General features: G+C 46.0%; 1 protein-coding gene across 1 annotated transcript in view; it reads right to left on the bottom strand.

The window, feature by feature from the left end:
* OCA2 (OCA2 melanosomal transmembrane protein) overlaps nucleotides 1-21230 on the bottom strand; it is a 207786-nt gene that overhangs the window by 156667 nt on the left and 29889 nt on the right. Inside the window, exons 5-8 of the mRNA XM_038760386.1 lie at nucleotides 19911-19968; nucleotides 14730-14802; nucleotides 6707-6873; nucleotides 1224-1306 (exon numbers count right to left, since the gene is read on the bottom strand). Of these exons, the coding sequence (XP_038616314.1) occupies nucleotides 1224-1306; nucleotides 6707-6873; nucleotides 14730-14802; nucleotides 19911-19968 (381 nt within the window). The remainder of the gene's footprint in view (nucleotides 1-1223; nucleotides 1307-6706; nucleotides 6874-14729; nucleotides 14803-19910; nucleotides 19969-21230) is intronic.

Genomic DNA, 21230 nt, shown 5'->3' with positions numbered 1-21230 from the left:
AACCCTGACTTTCACACTCCTCCATACAATTTCGCCGCGATCAGATATCTGATTTATTGGCCGCCCACCTTGAGCAGTCTGTGTGTACTCTCATGGAGCGGCCGATGGGGAGAAGGGGAAGAGTCAGAGGCCCGTATAACCTACTCCCTGGGGACTCTATACTGGACAGCCCGTGGTAATTAAGATTTCACTGCCCTTTAAAGTACATTTCCCAAAGTCTGATTAATCCCCGGGGGAAATGGATGCCAGGGAAAGAATCCAAGCAATCAGGTTAAGAGAATGGCCTCTTGGAAAGAGGATTTCCCTCAGTTGCAGCTACTTTGACTTACAATATAGCATCCTGTATAATATAGCATCCCCTTTCTCCTCTCCTCCTCCCCATTCCCCCCCACCCTACCTCCTAACCCCTCCCCACAGCACCTGTATATATGCTTGTACAGATTTATTTCTCTATTTATTTTACTTGTACACATTTACTATTCTATTTTTTTTATTTTGTTAATACATTTTGTTTTGTTGTCTGTCTCCCCCTTCTAGACTGTGAGCCCGTTGTTAGGTAGGGACCATCTCTACACGTTGCCAACTTGTACTTCCCCAGCGCTTAGTACAGTGCTCTGCGCACAGTAAGTGCGCAGTACAATTGAATGAATGAATGAATCCTAGAACTAATAGAGTGGGACTTTTAAAAGAAAGAATATTATCGGCCCCAACTCAGTTCTCAGCTTCAAACCACCAACAAAACCGATGAGCAGATTGTAGTGATTTCACCCTAGAATCATCTCCGCCCCTCTCTATCCCACCTCTGACCCCAAACTCATGTCTTCCCTCTTAACTGCAACTCCCTCCTCCTTCATATATGCCAGATCACTGCTTTCCCCACCTCAAAAAGCCTTATTAAGACGCCATCCCCGACAAAGAACTCATTTCCCCTACTCCTCCCTTCTGCATCGTCTATGCATCTGTACCCTTTACACCCCTTTTATTCACCCCCCCTTCAGCCCACAGCACTTTGTGTACTTCATTTTCATGTCTGTCTCCCCCTCTAGACTGTAAGATCCTGGTGGGCACGGAATAAGTTAACCAAATCTTGTGTTGTGCTCTCGCAAGTACTTCGTTCAGAGCTCTGCACACGGAAAGAGCTCAATAAATACCATTGACTGATTTAGCGGTTCCCATAACAGTATTTAATATGCCGATCTCTTTTCATTTATACGAGAACCAACCTGCTGAGTAGCTCAAAAGTCTTAGTGGCAACAACTTGTTCTTTTCTTCTAGAATCTAGAAGCACAGTCCAGTTGAAGGTGACCTGCAAAAGATTGCATTTAAAATCCAGAAAATGATGGCAAGGTTCAGTGAAAGCCTTCCGGGAATATTCCGTGCCCACATCTCGGCTTCGGCTGGCACAAGAGAGAGAAGGAAGTGGACTGAGTGGCTTCTTAGAGCAACAGATAAATGTCATTCCTGACTGCGGGATAGTCCAAGGGCCTAGGCTCCCAGCAGAAAGAGCCCGGGCTTGGGAGTCAGAGGTCATGGGTTCTAATCCCGACTCCGCCACTTGTCTGTTGTATGACTTTGGGCAAGTCACTTCACTTCTCTGTGCCTCAGTTACCTCATCTGTCAAATGGGGATTACGACTGCGAGCCCCATGTGGGACAACCTGATTACCTTGTATCCCTCCACCCCCAGTGCTTAGAACAGTGTTTGGCACATAGTAAGCGCTTAACAAATGCCATCATTTATTAATTAATTACTAAATTTATGACAGACTTAACGTGAATATTGCCCTAATGCAGAAACGGTCCAACCCCTAGGGTGGATTCAAAGTCCTATTCCCGGGGCCCAATCATTACAGAAGGTAGCCAAGGCAATCTCACAAGCCCGCAAACTTGGTGTCATCCTCGACTCCGCTCTCTCGTTCACCCCCCACATCCAATACGTCATCGAAACCTGCCAGTCTCACCTCCACAACATCGCCAAGATCCGCCCTTTCCTCTCCAACCAAACTGCTACCTTGCTGGTTCAATCTCTCATCCTATCCCGACTGGATTACTGCGTCGGCCTCCTCTCTGATCTCCCACCTTCCTGTCTCTCCCCACTTCAATCCATACTTCACGCCGCTGCCTGGATTGTCTTTGTCCAGAAACGCTCTGGGCATGTCACTCCCCTCCTCAAAAATCTCCAGTGGCTGCCCATCAACCTATGCATCAAGCAAAAACTCCTTGCTCTCGGCTTCAAGGCTCTCCATTGCCTCGCCCCCTCCTACCTCACCTCCCTTCTCTCCTTCTCCGGCCCAGCCTGCACCCTCCGCTCCTCTACCGCTAGCCTCCTCACTGGGCCTCGTTCTCACCCGTCCCGCCATCCCACGTCCTCCCCCTGGCCCGGAATGCCCTCCCTCCGCACATCCGCCCTTCAAAGCCCTACCGAGAGCTCACCTCCTCCAGGAGGCCTTCCCAGACCGAGCCCCCTTTTTCCTCTCCTTTTCCCCATCCCCCCCACCCTACCTCCTTCCCTTCCCCACAGCACTTGGACATATTTGTACAGATTTATTACTCTATTTATTTTACTTGTACATATTTTCTATTCTTTTTATTTTGTTAATGATGTGCCTATAGCTATAATTCTAATTGTTCTGATGATTTTGACACCCGTCTACATGTTCTGTTTTGTCGTCTGACTCCCCCTTCTAGACGGTGAGCCCGTTGTTGGGTAGGGACCGTCTCTATCTGTTGCCGGCCTGTACTTCCCAAGCACTTAGTACAGTGCTCTGCCCACAGTAAGTGCTCAATAAATACGACTGAATGAACGAATCCAACCCTCAGGGATATATGATAAGCAATATCGGGATCAAGCACTGCTCAGTTGGACCACCACAATTAAAGCATAAGATTAAACGCAGTGAGGCTGGCCCTCACATGGGAATGCCGGTGGGATAACTGAGGGTGGGTGGGAATCAGAGGGTTTTCAGGTGGCAGAGGCCTTGTGGCAGGGCGGATCCATGTCTTGGGCAGGAGGCGGGATACGATCAGGAGCAGAGGTGCGGGTTGGGGACTGCTCGGCTGCATTTGTCTGGGGGCTTTTTTGTGCTTTTTTAAATGGTATTTGTTGAGCGCTTACTATACTATATGCCAAGCACTGTTCTAAGCACTGGGAAGATACAAGATGATGATAATAATAATAATGGTATGTGTTAAGCACTTACTATGTGCAAAGCGCTGTTCTAAGTGCTGGGAGGATACAAGGTGATCAGATTGTCCCACGAGGGGCTCACAGTCTTAATCCCCATTTTCCAGATGAGGTAACTGAAGCCCAGAGAAGTGAAGTGACTTGCCCAGTCATCCAGCTGACAGTTGGCGGAGCCGGGATTTGAACCCATGACCTCTGACTCCCAAGCCCGGGGTCTTGCCACTGAGCCACACTGTTTCTCTAATCAGGCTGGACACAGTCCCTGTCCCACACGGGGCCCCCAGTCTTAATCCCCATTTCACAGGTGGGTAACTGAGGCCCAGAGAAGTGAAGTGACTTGCCCAGAGTCACACGGCTGACAGCGGAGCCGGGATTAGAATAATAATAATAATAATAATGGTATTTGTTAAGTGCTTACTATGTGCGAAGCACTGTTCTAAGCACTGGGGGGTTACAAGGTGATCAGGTGGTCCCACGGGGGGCTCACAGTCTTCATCCCCATTTTACAGATGAGGTTACTGAGGCCCGGGGAAGTGAAGTGACTTGCACAAGGTCACACAGCTGACAAGCGGCGACCTCTGACTCCCAAGCCCGGCGTCTTGCCACTGAGCCACGCTGCTTCTCTAATCAGGCTGGACACGGTCCCTGTCCCACACGGGGCTCCGAGTCTTAATCCCCATTTCACAGGTGAGGTAACTGAGGCATAGAGAAGTTAAGTGACTTGCCCAAGGTCACGCAGCAGACAAGTGGTGGAGCCGGGACAAGAACCCAGGTCCTTCTGACTCCCAGTCTCACGCGCTACCCACTAGGCCACACTGCGGGTTCCCCGGGTGGAGCAGCAGACTTGAAGCAGCGTGGCTCAGTGGAAAGAGCCCGGGCTTTGGAGTCAGGGGTCATGGGTTCAAATCCCGGCTCCGCCAACTGTCAGCTGGGTGACTTTGGGCAAGTCACTTCACTTCTCTGGGCCTCGGTTACCTCATCCGGAAAATGGGGATGAAGACTGTGAGCCCCCCGTGGGACAACCTGACCGCCATGTAACCTCCCCAGCGCTTAGAACAGTGCTTTGCACATAGTAAGCGCTTAATAAATGCCATCATCACTATTATTATTCAGTACAATGCAGCGGGACGAGGGTGCGTTCTTTCCCTTCATAGGAGCCCTAGTACGCTGTAGACGAGAGGCGGCTACGGCACTGAGTACAGTGCGCAGTGTTCGCACAAAGTTAACACTCAAGTGAATATATTATCATTATTGTGTTGTTTTACTATACAGTGTGCTGTACAAACCACTCAACAAGTGCACATATTGTTATTGTTGCTGTTGCAAGATGCTATGCACAAAGTAATCACCTTACAAGTGGAAATGCTATTATTTTTTATCATTATTGATGCCACACAGGGCTCTGGAAAAAATAAGCACTCAAAAAGTGCCAACATTCTCATTACTGTTGCTACTGTGCAGTACCCTGCATAAATTAAGCTCTCAACAAGTGTAATTGCTATTATCATTATTATCGGTGCTGTTGTTAAAATGGCATTAAAATAAAGTCATGATAGTGTCCTAAGCCTCCCTGCTAATGTGCTCTGCTCCCCTGGGGCAGTAAAACCCTGAACAGTGTGTCTCTATTTGAAGGCGCAATGGAGCAAAACCTCAAGCAGGGGAAGTTTGGGAAGCAGAAGTAGAAGGTAGGTCAGTTTGGGGTGCAGCAATCGGAAATGGGGCAGCTATCTTAGATGGCAACCTCGACAGAAAGGAAATAAAACAATGCCAGGCTAACAATACAACAGGTCAGCAAGGGGCAATCTTTCTTACACCCAATGCAGATGAGACTGTCGGTTACCTATGGGTCTGAGCCACAAAGACACACAGACACACATTTCTCTGTTAATAATAACAACAATGTTGGTATTTGTTAAGCACTGTTCTTAGCGCTGCGGTAGATACAAGGTCGTCAGGTTGTCCCACGTGGGGCTCACAGTCTTAATCTCCATTTTACAGATGAGGGAACTGAGGCCCAGAGAAGTGAAGTGACTCACCCAAAGTCACCCAGCTGATAAGTGGCGGAGCCGGAATTAGAACCCAAGACCTCTGACGCCCAAGCCTGTGCTCGTTCCACTAAGCCACGCTGCTTCTCTGAGCAGTACAGATCCAAATGCCTGTTAGTGGTATCATAATAACGGTAATGGTATTTGTTAAGCACTTACTATGTGCAAGGCACTATACTAAGCACTGGGGTAGATACAAGTAAATTGGTTTGGACACCGTCCCTGGCCCGTGTGGGGCTCACAGTCTCAATCATAATAATAATATTGATAATGGTATTTGTTAAGCACTTACTATGTGCCAAGCACTGTTCTAAACATTGGGAGAGTTATAAAGTAATCAGGTTGTCCCACGCGGGGCTAACAGTCCCCATTTTACAGATGAGGTAACTGAGGCACAGAAAAGTTAAGTGGCGGAGTCGGGATCCCTCTGATTCCCAAGCCTGTGCTCTTTCCACTAAGCCACACTGCTTCTCTATCATCTTCAAACCGTGTGTGTGGGGGGTTTTTTTATGGGGGTAGAGAGGGTGTCGGAGTGGATTTGTGAGGGGTGACTGAGGAAGCCGGCCCTGAGAAAGAAAGGCTGCATGAAGACTGCGGCAGGGAGGGGAGGGAGGAGGGCAACTCCGATAATCTGTTTCTAAAAGAGGCTGGAAAGCCTGGTCTAGAGAACTGAGCAGAGTTGGATTTAGTGCCAAACTCATTATCCTTCTACTGACCAACAGTAGACCAGAAATACGTGGACGGGACACTGGGACTGATGTTCACACTGTTGGAAACTACTTCAAAAGAGCTGCTACAGCTGCTGCTGTTTCCGAAACACTAGCCAAGTGGCCCAAAGGAACACCCGAACCACTGCAACAAGGCCTCTGCCACCCTAGAGAACCCTAAAAATATTTCCCCATAATGGTCCAAGGCCCAGATTTTATGGGTGGTAAAGATTGGGCTTCACACAGGGCAGATTATCTCTTGACATTTTTTACAGGGGTGAACACAAAACAATTAATTGCACCTGAGATTCCTAATTTGGAAGCAATTTCAAGCATTTCCCTACTTCCTGCACGTAGACACCGCCTTTACAGCAACATTAAGGGACTGATTTGCAAGCAATTAACACCAAGTGGAGAGTTATCTGTAATGGTTATGCATCTCTTTATGGAACATTGCACGTGCAAACACAATTTAATACCATCCCACTATTGCTTTGTGTATCTTGAAGACAAATCAGACTTATATGCCACTAATTAAAATCTCTCCAGTCCACTTTTTCTCCACACTTCCCCGAGTAAAAAAAATCCTTCTACATGAAGAGCCCCCTTCTCCCCTGGGGTCTGCCTAGAGGCAAAGGATTTGATCAGTTAATGAAGGGCAAGGAAAGAGCGGGTGAAAGCATGGTGCCAGTGCTGCTTAGATCCCCCTCCCCGACTTGAGTTTAGGAGGCAAAACTGTCTCATTAAAACCCCACACCCCCACAACATCACCTTCTGGGGCCGCCTCCTTCTCGAGCCAAAGCCTTCGGGCTGGGCGACCTCTACGACGATGTGCTCCTCAACCTGCGGATGCTGCGTCAGATCAGCGGCGAAGGGCCCGACCAGTTCTATCGCGAGCAGGGCAGCATCTCCGACATCGGTGACGTTCACCGCTGAGGCTCGGTGAGTTAAGGGTTGAAAAGTCACCAGGCAGGATGGACGGTCAGTCACACTACAGCATTTACAGGCAAATCCCGAGGCTTCTCCTCTTCGTTTTCCATTTTCCGGGCAACAGCCTCCAGCGATAACGGAATCCCCTAGCTAAGGATTCCCCACCAGTATCTCAGTGCGATCGGATCCTCATGGAAAGCAAGAATCACGAGGGTGATTGCAGTGAGTGCAAGCAAAAGCCGGATATGATGGAGCAATACATGAAAATCCCTTTAAATTGAGTTAGAAAAGCCACTGCTTTTTATGCAAGATTACCAGCTGTCTTGCATTGGCCTCACAATCAATCAATCAATGGTATTTATGGAGTGCTTACTGTGTGCAGAGCATCATATTCAGGCTGGGGAAAGTACAATACAACAGAGTTGGTGGGCATGATCCCTACCCCCAAGGAGCTCAGTGTCTATTAGGAGAAATCGCCCTGATTTAACTACCAATCTACCTTATTCCCATTTTATAGATGGAGAAAATGAGGTGCAGAGAGTTTAAGTGACTTGTCCAGGGTCACCCTGTAGGCTGCTGGCAGGGCTGGGACTAGAAGTCAGGTCTCTTGGCTCCCAGCCCCAAGCTCTTTCCTTTAGGCCATTCTGTCCAGTGCTCTTGACCATTAACAAGGCCACAGTCAGGAGCATGCAAGCTGAATGAAACAGTAGCCTGGAGTTGGATCTAGGCTCCAGAAGAACAAAAATGAGACCTCTCAGGTGAGTGAAATCACTTTGGGCTGTTGGCTTGGAAGACAGTAAACGGACATCTGTCCCTGCCCCAGAGCCTGGGTCCAGACCTGAGCAGATAATAATAATAATAATAATAATAATAATAAAGGCATTTATTAAGCGCTTACTATGTGCAAAGTGCTGTTCTAAGGGCTGGGGAGGTTACAAGGTGATCAGGTGGTTACACGGAGGGCTCACAGTCTTAATCCCCATTTTACAGATGAGGTCACTGGGGCCCAGAGAAGTGAAGTGACTTGCCCAAAGTCACACAGCTGACAAGTGGCAGAGCCAGGATATGAACCCACGACCTCTGATTCCAGAGCCTGTGCTCTTTCCACTGAGCCACACTGTTTCTCTGAGCCACGCTGATCCGAGAACTGGGAACGGAGAATCCACTCCAGTCCAGGATCAGCTGAGCCAACTGGAGGCCCTGAGTTGGAGCCATTCATTCATTCATTCATTCATATTTATTGAATGCTTACTGTGTGCAGAGCACTGTACTGAGCACTTGGGAAGTACAATTCAGCAGGAGAGAGAATCCCTGCCCATAGGGGGTTTACAGTTTAGAAGATTTCATAAGCGCTTACTATGTGCCAAGCACTGTTCTAAGCGCTAAGGTAGCTACAAGGTGATCAGGTTGGCCTACGTGGGGCTCACAGTCTTAATCCCAATTTTACAGATGAGGTAACTGAGGTATAGAGAAGTGAAGTGATTTGCCCAAAGTCACACAGCTGATGGGGTGGCGGAGCCGGAATTAGAACCCACGACCTCTGACTCCCAAGCCACGCTGCTTCTCTGCCACACTGAGAAGCTATGCTGCCCCCCTTTTAGACTGTGAGCCCACTGTTGGGTTGGGACTGTCTCTATATGTTGCCAACTTGTACTTCCCAAGTGCTTAGTATAGTGCTCTGCACACAGTAAGCGCTCAATAAATACGATTGATTGATTGATTCTAAGCCACCCCAGAGATCTGGGCCTCCTTTAGGGAGGGACAACCCCTGAAGTGGGGCGGAACTGACCCAGTCTCCGGGGGAACCCGACCAGAAACTCTCCTCCGACTACTCCAGGTGAAGGAGACCACATTTTTGAATCCCAGGATGGATGGGGTAGGGCCTAAGAGGGGAGCAGAAATTGACACAGGGGTGGGGGAATTGTGAAGGAAAAGTGAAGAGAATGAGAAGGGAGGGAGGGAGGGAGGAAGAAAGGGAGAGGTGAAGGGATGAGGGTTGGCTCACTGAACTGAGGTCAGACAGCAACCAAGACCTGGCCAACTGGTCCTTCCCAAGCTGAGACTCCAAGAAAACAGCCTGGGAAGGGCCAATTCTACTTGGGGAGCTAAGCCCAAACCACAACCTCGGGTTCCCCTATCACCACCGGATCAAGTCTGGCAGGAGCGGTCGCAAGCCTGGACGCATGTCCCTAACAGAGCTGACTCTTCTAGCCCATTACTTGGAGTTACCAGGGCCATTGGGATAGCATATTTTCAATCCCCCAGAAACTCCAAGGAGAGGCCCAGGATGGGACAATCCCATTGGAAGGCACTCCTCTGCCTTCTCTTCCTCCCTTTCCTTCCTGCTGCCATGGCCACTTTCATTTTCCTTGTCTGGTTCCCTCCCAGAACCCTGGCCAACAGCAGAGACCCGAAAATGGTGCGATGGCGGAAGAAGGGAGGATGAAGCCTTCCCAAATGCTGACTGTCTGGTTACGATGCACTAGACACTCCTCATTTATGAGTCTGGAAATAATCAGACAAAACCGGGCAACTGCACTAGCAAAAATAAAGTTCCCCGTCTACTTCAGCAGAGTACGGACGTACAATTTTCCTTCATTTCTACCATGGTCTAAGGGGTTTGGGGCAGGGAAGGGGGAGGGGCCTCTAGAAAATATGTCGGACTTTTTTCTTTCACTTATCCCAGGATCCAGCAGTGTGCTGTGGGTAACGGCTGAAAGCATCTCCATCAATTAATCAATCAATCAATCGTATTTCTTGAGCACTTATTAGGTGCCAAGCATTGTAATAAGTGCTTGGTACAGTTCAATATATCAGAATTAACAAACACGTTCCCTGCCCATAACAAGTTTACAGTCTAAAAGGGGAGACAGACATTAATGTGAAATAAGTAATTTATAATATATAATTTACTGACAGGTGCATAAGAGAAGCAGCGTGGCTCAGTGGAAAGAGCACGGACTTTGGAGTCAGAGGTCATGGGTTCAAATCCCGGCACCGCCAATTGTCAGTGTGTGACTTTGGGCGAGTCACTTTACTTCTCTGGGCCTCAGTTCCCTCTTCTGTAAAATGGGGATGAAGACTGTGAGCCCCCCGTGGGACAACCTGATCACTTTGTAACCTCCCCGGCGCTTAGAACAGTGCTTTGCACATAGTAAGTGCTTAATAAATGCCATCATTATTATTATCATTATTAAGTGCTGTGGGGATCGGGGTTGGGAGAATATCAAATGTCCAAAGGTCACAGATTCAAGTGTATAGGTGACACAGGAGAGAGAATGAGCTGGGGAAAAGAGGACTTAATTGGGGAAGACCTCATGGGGAAGATGTGACCTTAAAAAAATCCTGAAGGTTGGGAGGGTGGTGGTCTGGAGTATATTGGAGGGGAAGGATTCATTCAGTCAGTTGTATTTATTGAGCGCTTACTGTGTGCAGAGCACTGTACTAAGCGCTTGGGAAGTACATGAGGGAAAGGGATAGGCGGCGAGTTTCTGTTTGATGTGGAGGTGGATGGGAAGCCATTGGAGGTTCCTGCGGAGTGGGGAGACATGACCTGAACATTTTTGTTGATCCATTCAGCAGAGTGAGGTATGGATTAGAATGGGAGGAGGCAGGAAGCCAGAAGGTCAGCGAGGAGGAAGATTCAGTAGTTGAGGCGAGATAGTTAAAAGTGCACAGTAGTAGTTTGGATGGAGAGGAAAGGGAGGATTTTAGCAATGTTGTGAAGCTAGAACTGACAGGATTGGGTGACAGATTGTTATATGTGGGTGGAATGAGAGGGATGAGTCAAAGACAACACCAAGGTTACGTACGGGCTTGTGAGACAGGGAGGATAGTGGTGTCGTCTACAGTGATGGGAAGACAAGGGGAGGACAGGGCTTGGGTGGGAAGATAGGAGTTCAGTTTGGGGGCAGGTTTAATTTGAGGTTTCGGCAGTGCATCCAGATAAATGTCTTGAAGGCAGGAGGAAATGAGAGATTGTAGGGAAGGAGAGAAGTCAGGGCTGGAGGTGCAGATTTGGGAATCATCTGCATAGAGATGGTAGTTGAATCCATGGGAGCAAGTGAGTTCTCCAAGGGAGAAGGTGTAGAGGGAGAATAGAAGGGGATTTAGAACTAAGCCTTGAGGAACCCCTAATTTTACAGGGTGGGAAGCAGAGGAGGAATCAGCAAAAGATTCTGAGGAGAAGCAGTCAGAGAGACAAGAGGAAAACAAACAGATGACAATGTCAGTGAATCCAAGGGTTGGATAAGTTTCAAGGAGAAGGGGGTGGTTTCAGTGTCAGAGGTGGGTGAGAGGTCTAGGAGGTTTAGAATGGAGTAGTGGCCATCAGATCTGGCGAGAAGAAGGTCACTGGTTACCCTGTTTTCATGGAGTGAAGGGGGAGGAAGCCAGATAGGAGGGGATTTAGGAGAAACTTGGAGGATAGGAAGTGGAGACAGGGGTGTAAACAACTCTCTCAAGAAGTTCGGAGGGAAACAGTAGGAGGCAGGTGGGGTGAGAACTGGATGGAGCTTTGGGGTCAAGGAGGGTTTTTTTTAGGATAGGGGATACATAAGCATGCTTGAGAAGCAGTAGGGAAGAAGCTATTAGAAAGTGAGTAGTTGAAGATGGCAGTCAAGGAGGGAAGAAGGGAGGGGGTGAGTGTTTTAAAAAGGTATAAAGATCAGAGGCACAGGTGGAGGGGGTAAATTTACAGAGAAGGGGGAGAGATTTCATCTTGAATTACTGCAGGGAACATAGGGAGAGTCAAAGAGGGTGGAGGAGTCTTGCATCATTATGGACAATGCCATTTTACTCTGCCTCGCAGATGTTGGCCCAGAGACCAGAAGCAGTGTGGCTTAGTGGACAGAGCCCGGGCCTGGGAATCAGAAGGTTCCGGGCTCTAATCATCATTCATTCATGCATTCAATTGTATTTATCAAGCGCTTACCGTGTGCAGAGCACTGTACTGAGCACTTGGGAGAATACAATCTAACAATAAACAGACAAAAACCTTGCCCACAACGGGCTGGTCTTCCTATGTCTGTCTCCTCCTCCTAATTCTGGCTCTGCCACTTGTCTGCTGTGTGAGAAATCACCCAGCAAATCACTTCACTTCACTTAGAGAAGCAGCGTGGCTCAATGGAAAGAACATGGGCTTGGGAGCCGGAGGTCATGGGTTCTAATCCCGGCTCTGCCACTTGTCAGCTGTGTGGCTTTGGGCAAGTCACTTTGCTTCTCTGGGCCTCAGTGACCTCATCTGTAAAATGAGGATGAAGACTGTGAGCCCCACGTGGGACGACCTGATCACCTTGTATCCCCCCAGCGCTCAGAACAGTGCTTCACACACAGTAAGCACTTAACAAGTGCCATCATTATTATTATTATTCTCTGTGCCTCGGTTCCCTCATCTGTAAAATGGGGATTGAGAGTGTGAGCACTTGGCAAGACACAGACGTGTCCAATCTTGTATCTACCCCAGCACTTAATACAGTGCCTGGCACCTTGTAAGCACTATTATTATTATTCACGCCACAGAAACTCCTCTAACGTCACCAATGATCTTCTTCCCGCCAAATCCAACAGCCTCTACTTCATCCTAGTCCTCCTTAACCTCTCAGCTGCCTTAAAACAAGGCAGGCCTCCCCTTTCTCCTTGAAATGTTATCCAACCTCAGCTTCACTTACGCCATCCTCTCCTGGTTCTCCTCTTATCTGCACCGTTTAAGCACTTGATATTCCCCCCAACTGAGACCCACAGCACTTATGTACATATCTGAAGTGTATTTATTTATATGTGTCTGTCTCTGCCTGTACACTGTAAGCTCCATGAAGGCAGGGAACCAGCTGTCGTACTGTACTCTCCAAGCATTTTGTACAGTTCTCTGCAAAGTGTGAGCTCTCAATAAATACCACTGATTGACTGAAAACCCTGTGGAGAGACACCAGATCATCAGAGGCCCGGGAAGGGATGGAGACAAGGGAGTGAATCAAGCAGCATTTCAACTCCGGGAGATTGGGGTTCAGTAAGATGTTGGCATTGCTGACTAGAACCAGAATAACAATGGTTTGAATTTCTGTTTCTTTTCATCTTCAACATTCTCTTTCCAATTTACCCAGAATCACCAACTGTTATGAAAATGATCTTAAAATTGCTGACTGCATTCCCACTAGGATAAACCTTTACAACAACAGGGTTTGACATTTTGGTACTGCCCAAAGCCTTGTCGGACTAGTGGCCCTCGCTAATCCTTCTCATGTGTCTGAAGAGTATCAGAATTAGATTCTAATGCCAGAAGCCATAATGAGCTCAAAGACAGCATTAATACAGAGGAAAGAGCTTGGGCCTGGGAGGTGGAAGGTCATGGGTTCTAATCCTGGCTCCGCCACTTGGCTGTGTGACCTTGAAAAAGTCACTTCACTTCTCTGGGCCTCAGTTCCCTCATCTGTAAAATGGGAATGAAGACTGTAAGCCCCTGGTGGGACAACCTGATCACTTTGTAACCTCCCCAAGCGCTTAGAACAGCGCTTTGCACATAATAAGCGCTTAATAAATGCCATCATCATTATTATTACTATTATTATTACCCTCATCTGTGAAATGGGGATTGAGGCTGTGAGCCCCACATGGGACAGGGACTGTGTCCAACTCAATTTGCTTGTCTCCACCCTAGTGCTTAGTACAGCGCCTGGCACATAGTAAGCGCTTAATGAAGACCATTATCATTATTATTATTATTATTATTAGCTACCTCCTAAGATCCTAGGTTCCAGATTCACCTGTTCTGCAGCTGAACCAACTGAAGAGTTAAAAGGAATCTGATTCTAAGGGATGATATGATAGCTCCATAATTCCCTTCATTATACACATATTCCACTCTTCATGCCCTACTATGGATCTCTGAGCCCAAATCACTCCCCAGAGGCTTGGAGGGGGCCGCAGATTTGCTGGGCTTCCTCCCCAAATCACAGACTGAGGCAGCCACAGCTCGTATTAGGAGTCCGATCGATCAATTCGAGAAGCAGCGTGGCTCAGTGGAAAGAACACACGGGCTTTGGAGTCAGAGGTCATGGGTTCCAATCCACCAATCTGCCAACCATCAGCTGTGTGACTTTGGGCAAGTCACTTGACTTCTCTGTGCCTCAGTTCTCTCATCTGTAAAATGGGGATTAAGTCTGTGAGCCCCCGGTGGGACAACCTGATCACTCTGTAACCTCCCCAGCGTTTAGAACGGTGCTTTGCACATAGTAAGCGCTTAATAAATGCCATTAAAAAAATCAATTAATGGTATTCATTGAGTATTTACTATGTACAGCACTGTACTAAGCACTTGGGAGAGTAACAAGAGTCGCCCTGTCCACGGCGAGCTTGAAGTCTAGAGATGAGTTTGCAGTAAGTGTTCAATAAATACAACTGAATGAATGAATGAGTGGCTAGCTGGGCCGGTGTGCTTGATTATCTGGCCACCTCTTCTCCCTCCCCATGAGACTGTGAGCCCTGCGTGGGATAGAAACTGTGACCAATCTGGTCGTATCTACCCCAGTGCTCAGTACAATGTTTGGCACATAGTAAGCGTTTAACAAATAGCACAATCATTATTATATGTCTTTCCAGAAGCATTACTAGGGACAAAATTCCCTCTAGACTATAAGCTTGTTGTGGACAGGGACTGTGTCTCAGATTGTTGTGCTGCACTCTCCCAGATAATTAGTACAGTGTACTGCACAAAATTAGTGGTCAATAAGCACGATTAATTAATTGATTGATTGACTGATAATTCCCAGAGCCTGAGATTCCCCAACCTTTCCCTAGAGCAAACAGTCACAACACATTCAGAACGTAATCATAACTCCCCCAATACTCGAATGTGCCTTCTGGATACTGTAGCTTTCCAGTGGAGAGACTGTCAGCATCTGCCAGGATTTGCCTTGATCTGGATACATGCTAAACAGAACCTGGAACAATCCATAAAAAAAGCATTGTAAATAGAAACACTTCCTTTCATTTTTAATTGCACATCTTATGAATTTAAATCCTAGCCTTACATTCTATTAAAGCAGGCTTCCCCAAATCTCCAATACACTCTGAATTCCTTTTCTTGGAGAGTAATGGCAAAATCAGGGCTCATACTAACATGATCAGCTACAAAGAGCCTTGATTACTATTTCCCAAATTTTATATGACAGAAAAATTATCTGCTGAAAAGAAGCAAGATCCTCCTCTTTACTTGGGCTTCCTTGCTGATGGGAGCAATGTTCCTGTCTTGAAGAATTAGCCATGAAGGTCACCTATTAATTGCCTTAAGGATTAAATCCTGGAGTTGGTCTTGCAGAAAAAGCACTGCTCTGGGAATCAGGAGTCCCAGGTCTGCCTGTGGTCAGCTAGTGTGTGTGGTTTCCGTGCCCACCTAACTGGCTTGCGAGTCCACGACTGGAGCACGACTGGCAGGGATGAGAGTGGGAATGGGACCGTGCAAGCCACCAGCACCGGAATCGACTCCTCTCTGAGGGGTTCTCAGTCCCGAAGTTTCAGAACGGAAGCGTAGCCATCGGAGTACACCCAAGGAGACGACCCGGAAACATTATTTCTCCACCCTCACTGACTCCCAAACCCCACTGCCATCGCCAGCTGTTTAAGACGTTCAGCACCCTCCTCAAACCCCCTGCCCACCCCCGGCATCCTCTCTCATCACTTCTCTGGGCCTCGGTTTCCTCATCTGTAAAATGGGGATTAAGACCGTGAGCCCCCGTGGGACAACTTGATCACCTTGTAACCTCCCCAGTGCTTAAAGCAGTGCTTTGCACATAGTAAGTGCTTTAATAAATGCCATCATCATTATTATTATTCAACTGTTCCCTCTCCAATGGCTTTTTCCCCTCTGCTTTCAAACATGCTCATGTCTCCCATATCTTACAAAAATTCTTCCTTGACTCCACATCTCCCTCGTACCATTCCTCTCCAAACTCCTTGAGCGAGTTGTCTGCACCCTCTGCCTCTACTTCCTCTCTTCCAATTCGCTCCCTGCCTTCCTCCGATTGGGCTTCCAATCCCCACACTCCACAGAAACTGCAGAAACTCAAAGGCCACCAGTGATCTCCTTCCTGCCAAATTCAACGGCCTCTCCTCCATCCTGATTTTCCTGTTGACCGCCCCCTTCTCCTGGAAACATTATCCAACCTTGGCTTCACTGACATCATCCTCCTAGTTCTCCTCTTAGCTCTCTTGCCATTCAATCTCAGACTCTTTCGTGTGCTCCTCCTTGGTCTCCCGCCCCCCTAACTGTGGGAGCCCCTCAAGTCTCAGTTCTGGGTCCCCTTCTATTCTCCATCTTAAACCCACGCCCCTGGGGAACTCACTGGCTTCCATGGCATCAACTACAATCTCTATGCAGATGACCCCCAAATCTAAGTCTCCAGGCCTGATCTCTCTCTTTCTCTGCAGTCTCGCAATTCCTCCTGCCTTCAGGGCACCTCAACTCTCAAACTTAATACCTCATACTTAAAATGTTCAAAACAGAACTCCAGTCCTTCCTGCCCAAACCCTGTCCTCCTCTGACTTTCCCATCACTGTAGACAATACCACCTTCCTCCGTGTCTCAAAAGCCCATAACTTTTTTTTATTCTTAATGATATCTGTTAAGTGCTTACTGTGTGCACTGTACTGAACATCAGGGAAGGTAAAAGATAACTCATTCATTCATTCATTCATTCACTCAATCATATTTACTGAGCACTTACTGTATGCAGAGCACTGTACTAAGTGCTTGGGTGAATACAAGAGAACAATACACAGACACAATCCCTGCCCACAACGAGCTTAGAGTCTAGAAGAGGGGAAAGAGACATTAGCGTAAATGAATAAATTACAGATAGGTACATAGGTGCTGTGGGGCTGGGAGAGGGGGAAGAACAAAGGAAACGAGTCAGGGCGACGCAGAAGGGAGTGGGAGAAGACGAAAAGGGAAATTTAGTCAAGTTGGACATAGTCCGTGCCCCACAAGGGGCTCGCAATCTTAATCCCCATTTTACGGATGAGTTAACGGAGGCACAGAGATTACTATCCATTTTACGGATGAGTTAACGGAGGCACAGAGATGTTAAATGACTTGCCCAGGGTCACACAACAGACACGTGGGGATTAGAACCCAGGTCCTCTGACTCCCGAATCCATGCTCTTTCTACTAGAACATGTTGCTTCTCTAACCTCGGCATTATCCTCAATTCATCACGCTCATTCAACCCACATATTCAGTCTGTCACCAAATCCTGTCAGTTCAACCTTCACAACATCCCTGAAATCTGCCCTTTCTTCTCCATCCCAACTGCTGCCATGTTAATCCAACTACTTATTCTATCCTGCCTTGCTCGCTGACCTTCCTTCCTCCTGTCTCTCCCCACCCTAGTCCATCCTTCACTCCGCTGCCCAGATCACTTATCTACAAAAACGTTCAGTCTATGTTTCCCCACTCCTCAAGAGCCTCCAGTGGTTTCCCATCCTCCTCCTCAAACGGAAATTCCTTACCATCGGCTTAAAAGGACTCAATCACCTTTCAACACCACCGGGTTTTCCTCCTAGAATCCGCCATACACACTTTCTTCCTCTAAGGCCAACCTACTTACTGTACCTCTAAACTCATCAATTTCGACGCCATCCTCCAACCCTCGTCCTGCCTCTGGCCTGGAATGGCCTCCTTCGCATCTGATGTTCACTCTCTCCACCTTCACAGTCTTCTGAAAAGCACATCTCCTCCAAGAGTTCTCCCCCAACAAGGCCCTCGTTTCCTCGTTTCCTTTTCTCCCACTTCCTTCTGCATCGCCCTTGCACCCTTAAAAAAACCCTCTCTCGGCCTCACAGCACTTATGTATATGTCCGTAATTGAATTAATTTATTTACATTAATATCTGTCTCCACCTTACGCTCACCGTGGGCAGGGAAGGCGTCTACCAACTCTACCACCTCTAGCAAGGTGTCTACCAACTCCCCACAGCACATATGTATAGATCTGTAATTTATTTATTTATATTAATGGCTGTCTCCCCCTCTAGACTGTGAGCTCGTCATGGGCAGGGAACGTGTCTGATGTTATGTTGGACTCTCCCACGCACTTAGTACAGTGCTTTGCACACAGTAAGTGCTCGATAAATACAAGTATTATTAATAATAATAATCTGTATATTGTACTCTCCCCAGTGCTTAATATAGTGCTCCGCACACAACAAGTGCTCAGAAAATACAATTGATTGGTAATAAGACAAGACCAGTGTCTCTCACATAAGCCATACCAGTGTGAAGCCACAGCTTGGGCAGACGGATAAAGAATATACATTGCTCCATGCCACTGGAGTCTGTTCACGTACTGTGGTGATCGTTAAGCGCTTACAATGTGCCAATCACTGTACTAAACACTGGGTTTGCTATGCTTAGAACAGTGCTTGGCACATAGTAAGCGCTCAACAAATGCTATTATTATTATTATATAATATGTAATTATATATTTATATATAATAATATCATATAATTATTATTTATTTGCTGTGGTAATCATTAAGCATTTAGTAAGCACTTAACAAATGCCATTATTATTACTGTTATGTAATATTATATAATTATTATATATTTATGCATATGTACTATATAATTATTTAGTATATAATTATCATTTATTGTATGATTATTATTTACTTACTGTAGTAATCGTTAAGTGCTTACTATGTGCCAATCACTGTAGTAAACACTGGGTTTGCTATGCTTAGAACAGTGCTTGGCACATAGTAAGCGCTTAACAATGCTACTATTATTATATAATATATAACTATTATATATATATATAATATTATGTAATTATTATTTATTTGCTGTGGTAATTGTTAAGCATTTAGTAAGCACTTAACAAATGTCATAATTATCATTTTGTAATATTATATAATTATTACATATTTAAGCATAATACACTATATAATTATTTATTATAGAATTGTTATTTACTGTATAATTATTATTTATTTACTGTAGTAATCGTTAAGTGCTTACTGTGTGCCAACAACTGTACTAAACACTGGGTTTGCTATGCTTAGAATAGTGCTTAGCACATAGTAAGTGCTTAACAAATGCCATTATTATTATATAATATTATATAATTATTATATATTATATAATAATGTTATATGATTATTACTTATTGTATCATTATTATTTACTTGCTGTGGTAATCATTAAGCATTTAGTAAGCACTTAGCAAATGCCATTATTATTATTATTATATATTATATAATTAGTATATATAGTAGGCATAATAAACATATTATATAATTATTATTTTATAATTATCATGTATTTACTGTAGTGATCGTTAAGTGCTTACTATGTGCCAATCACTGTACTAAACACTGGATTTGCTACACTTAGCCCAGTGCTTGGCACATAGTAAGCACTTGACAAAAGCCATCATTATTATTATTATTACAAGATAATCAGGTTGGGCACAGCCCCTGTCCCACATGGGGCTCGCAGTCTAAGGGGAAAAAGGAGAACAGGTAATGAATCCACATTTAAGAGACTTGCCCAAGGTCGTTAAGTGCTTACTATGTGCCAATCACTGTACTAAACACTGGGTTTGCTATGCTTTGAACAGTGCTTGGCATATAGTAAGCGCTTAACAAATGCCATTAATATTATATAATTATTATATATATTATATAATGTTGTATGATTATTACTTATTATATACTTATTATCTATTTGCTGTGGGAGCATACACAGCAGGGAGATGACAACTCCAGGATTCGAACCCCAGTCTCCTTATTCCAAGGCCCGTGCTCTAGCCACTAGACTGCACAGCTTTTGTAAAAAAAAAAAAATGCCTCCGGTCTGGGCAGAAGTTATTAAATTTCATGCGCGAGGGACTTATGGTATCAATGGCAAAGAAAGCACAATATCCCCGGGAAAGCCACTGGGGCAACCATGTTTTAAATGTGATCTGTACCACGGATCCCCTTCCCTTTAGAATGGAGACCCACATGGCAAACAGAGTCCTCCCACCCCGTCTTCAAACTGAGATACTTACAGAGCACACAACTACGAAGATGAACAGGCCCATGACTTTCAGACATCCTAAACAGCTTCTGAAACGAGAAACAAACTTCCTTAGAAAATTCCATTGCAGGTACTCTACCTTTGTTGAACAACGAGGTACCAACTGAGACTCTGATCCGCGGAACACAAGTGGCTTTCTTACAGGACCATCGTCCAGTTTGAGACACAAAAAACTAAACCCCTTTAGCTCTACCCACCCATTCTTCTAGACTTCCTAGTTTAGGCCAAGTGAAATTCTACGGTGTACCACTTGGCATCCTGATGATTCCCGTATAAAGGGCCAGAGTCCTGGCTTCCTTTTCGTTTTTAAGGAAAGTTTTCACCCACATCCAGGATCAGGTCTGAGTGTACATATCGGGTAAATCCCAATGGAAGATGAAAATTGCATTTTAAATATTCACTGTAGCAAAATCATTTAAATCAAAAGAGTCTAAAAATAGTCCAAAGGGGAATAGAAGCCTTGCTTAACACAAACTCCAAGCTGTAACTCCAGAAAATGATTGTCAGAGCTCCAAAATGAAAGTGAAATAAATAACAAGTTTTAGCAATATATGGGTAATTCTCTTCAGACTGCTTACCAAACTGGATTGCTGATGGTATTCATCCAACATTTCCTAGCACTCCACAAATCCATCAGAACGCAACTTCCCCAACGTTCCACCGCCTCCTAAATCCCACCTCCTTCAACAAGCCTTCCCGGCATATCTCCCAGCATCCTGACAGAAGCCCATTTGTCCCATAGAGCACTTATGAACTTATTTATACCCACTTTTCTACTATAAATTCAATTATGGATTGAATGTATTTATTATTAATAATAATAATGATGGCATGTATTAAGCACTTACTATGTGCAAAGCACTGTTCTAAGCGCTGGGGAGGTTACAAGGTTGTCCCACGTGGGGCTCACAGTCTTAATCCCCATTTTACAGATGAGGTCACTGAGGCCCAGAGAAGTTAAGTGACTTGCCCAAAGTCACAGCTGACAAGTGGCAGAGCCGGGATTTGAACCCATGATCCCGACTCCAAAGCCCAGGCTTCTTCCACTGAGCCACACTGCTTTTCTTGTCTCTCTCCTCTATTTGAGTGTAAGTTCTTGATGGGCACGGAACATACCACTTCTTTGTGGTGTACTACCCAAGTACTTAGTACAGTACACTGCAACAAGTGGGCACTCAACAAGTTCCCCCTGCCCCTTTCAGCTCATTCTATCCACACCCTACCCCTACCCTGTGGAACCCCCTCTCCATCATGGGAAGGCTTCCCTTCATCCTTGATCCGCTCCTGATCC

Source organism: Tachyglossus aculeatus, chromosome 18 (genome assembly GCF_015852505.1).
Source record: "Tachyglossus aculeatus isolate mTacAcu1 chromosome 18, mTacAcu1.pri, whole genome shotgun sequence".
Lineage (NCBI taxonomy): Eukaryota > Metazoa > Chordata > Mammalia > Monotremata > Tachyglossidae > Tachyglossus > Tachyglossus aculeatus.
Note: the sequence above shows the minus strand (reverse complement) of the source record. Positions and strands in the feature narration are given on the sequence as shown.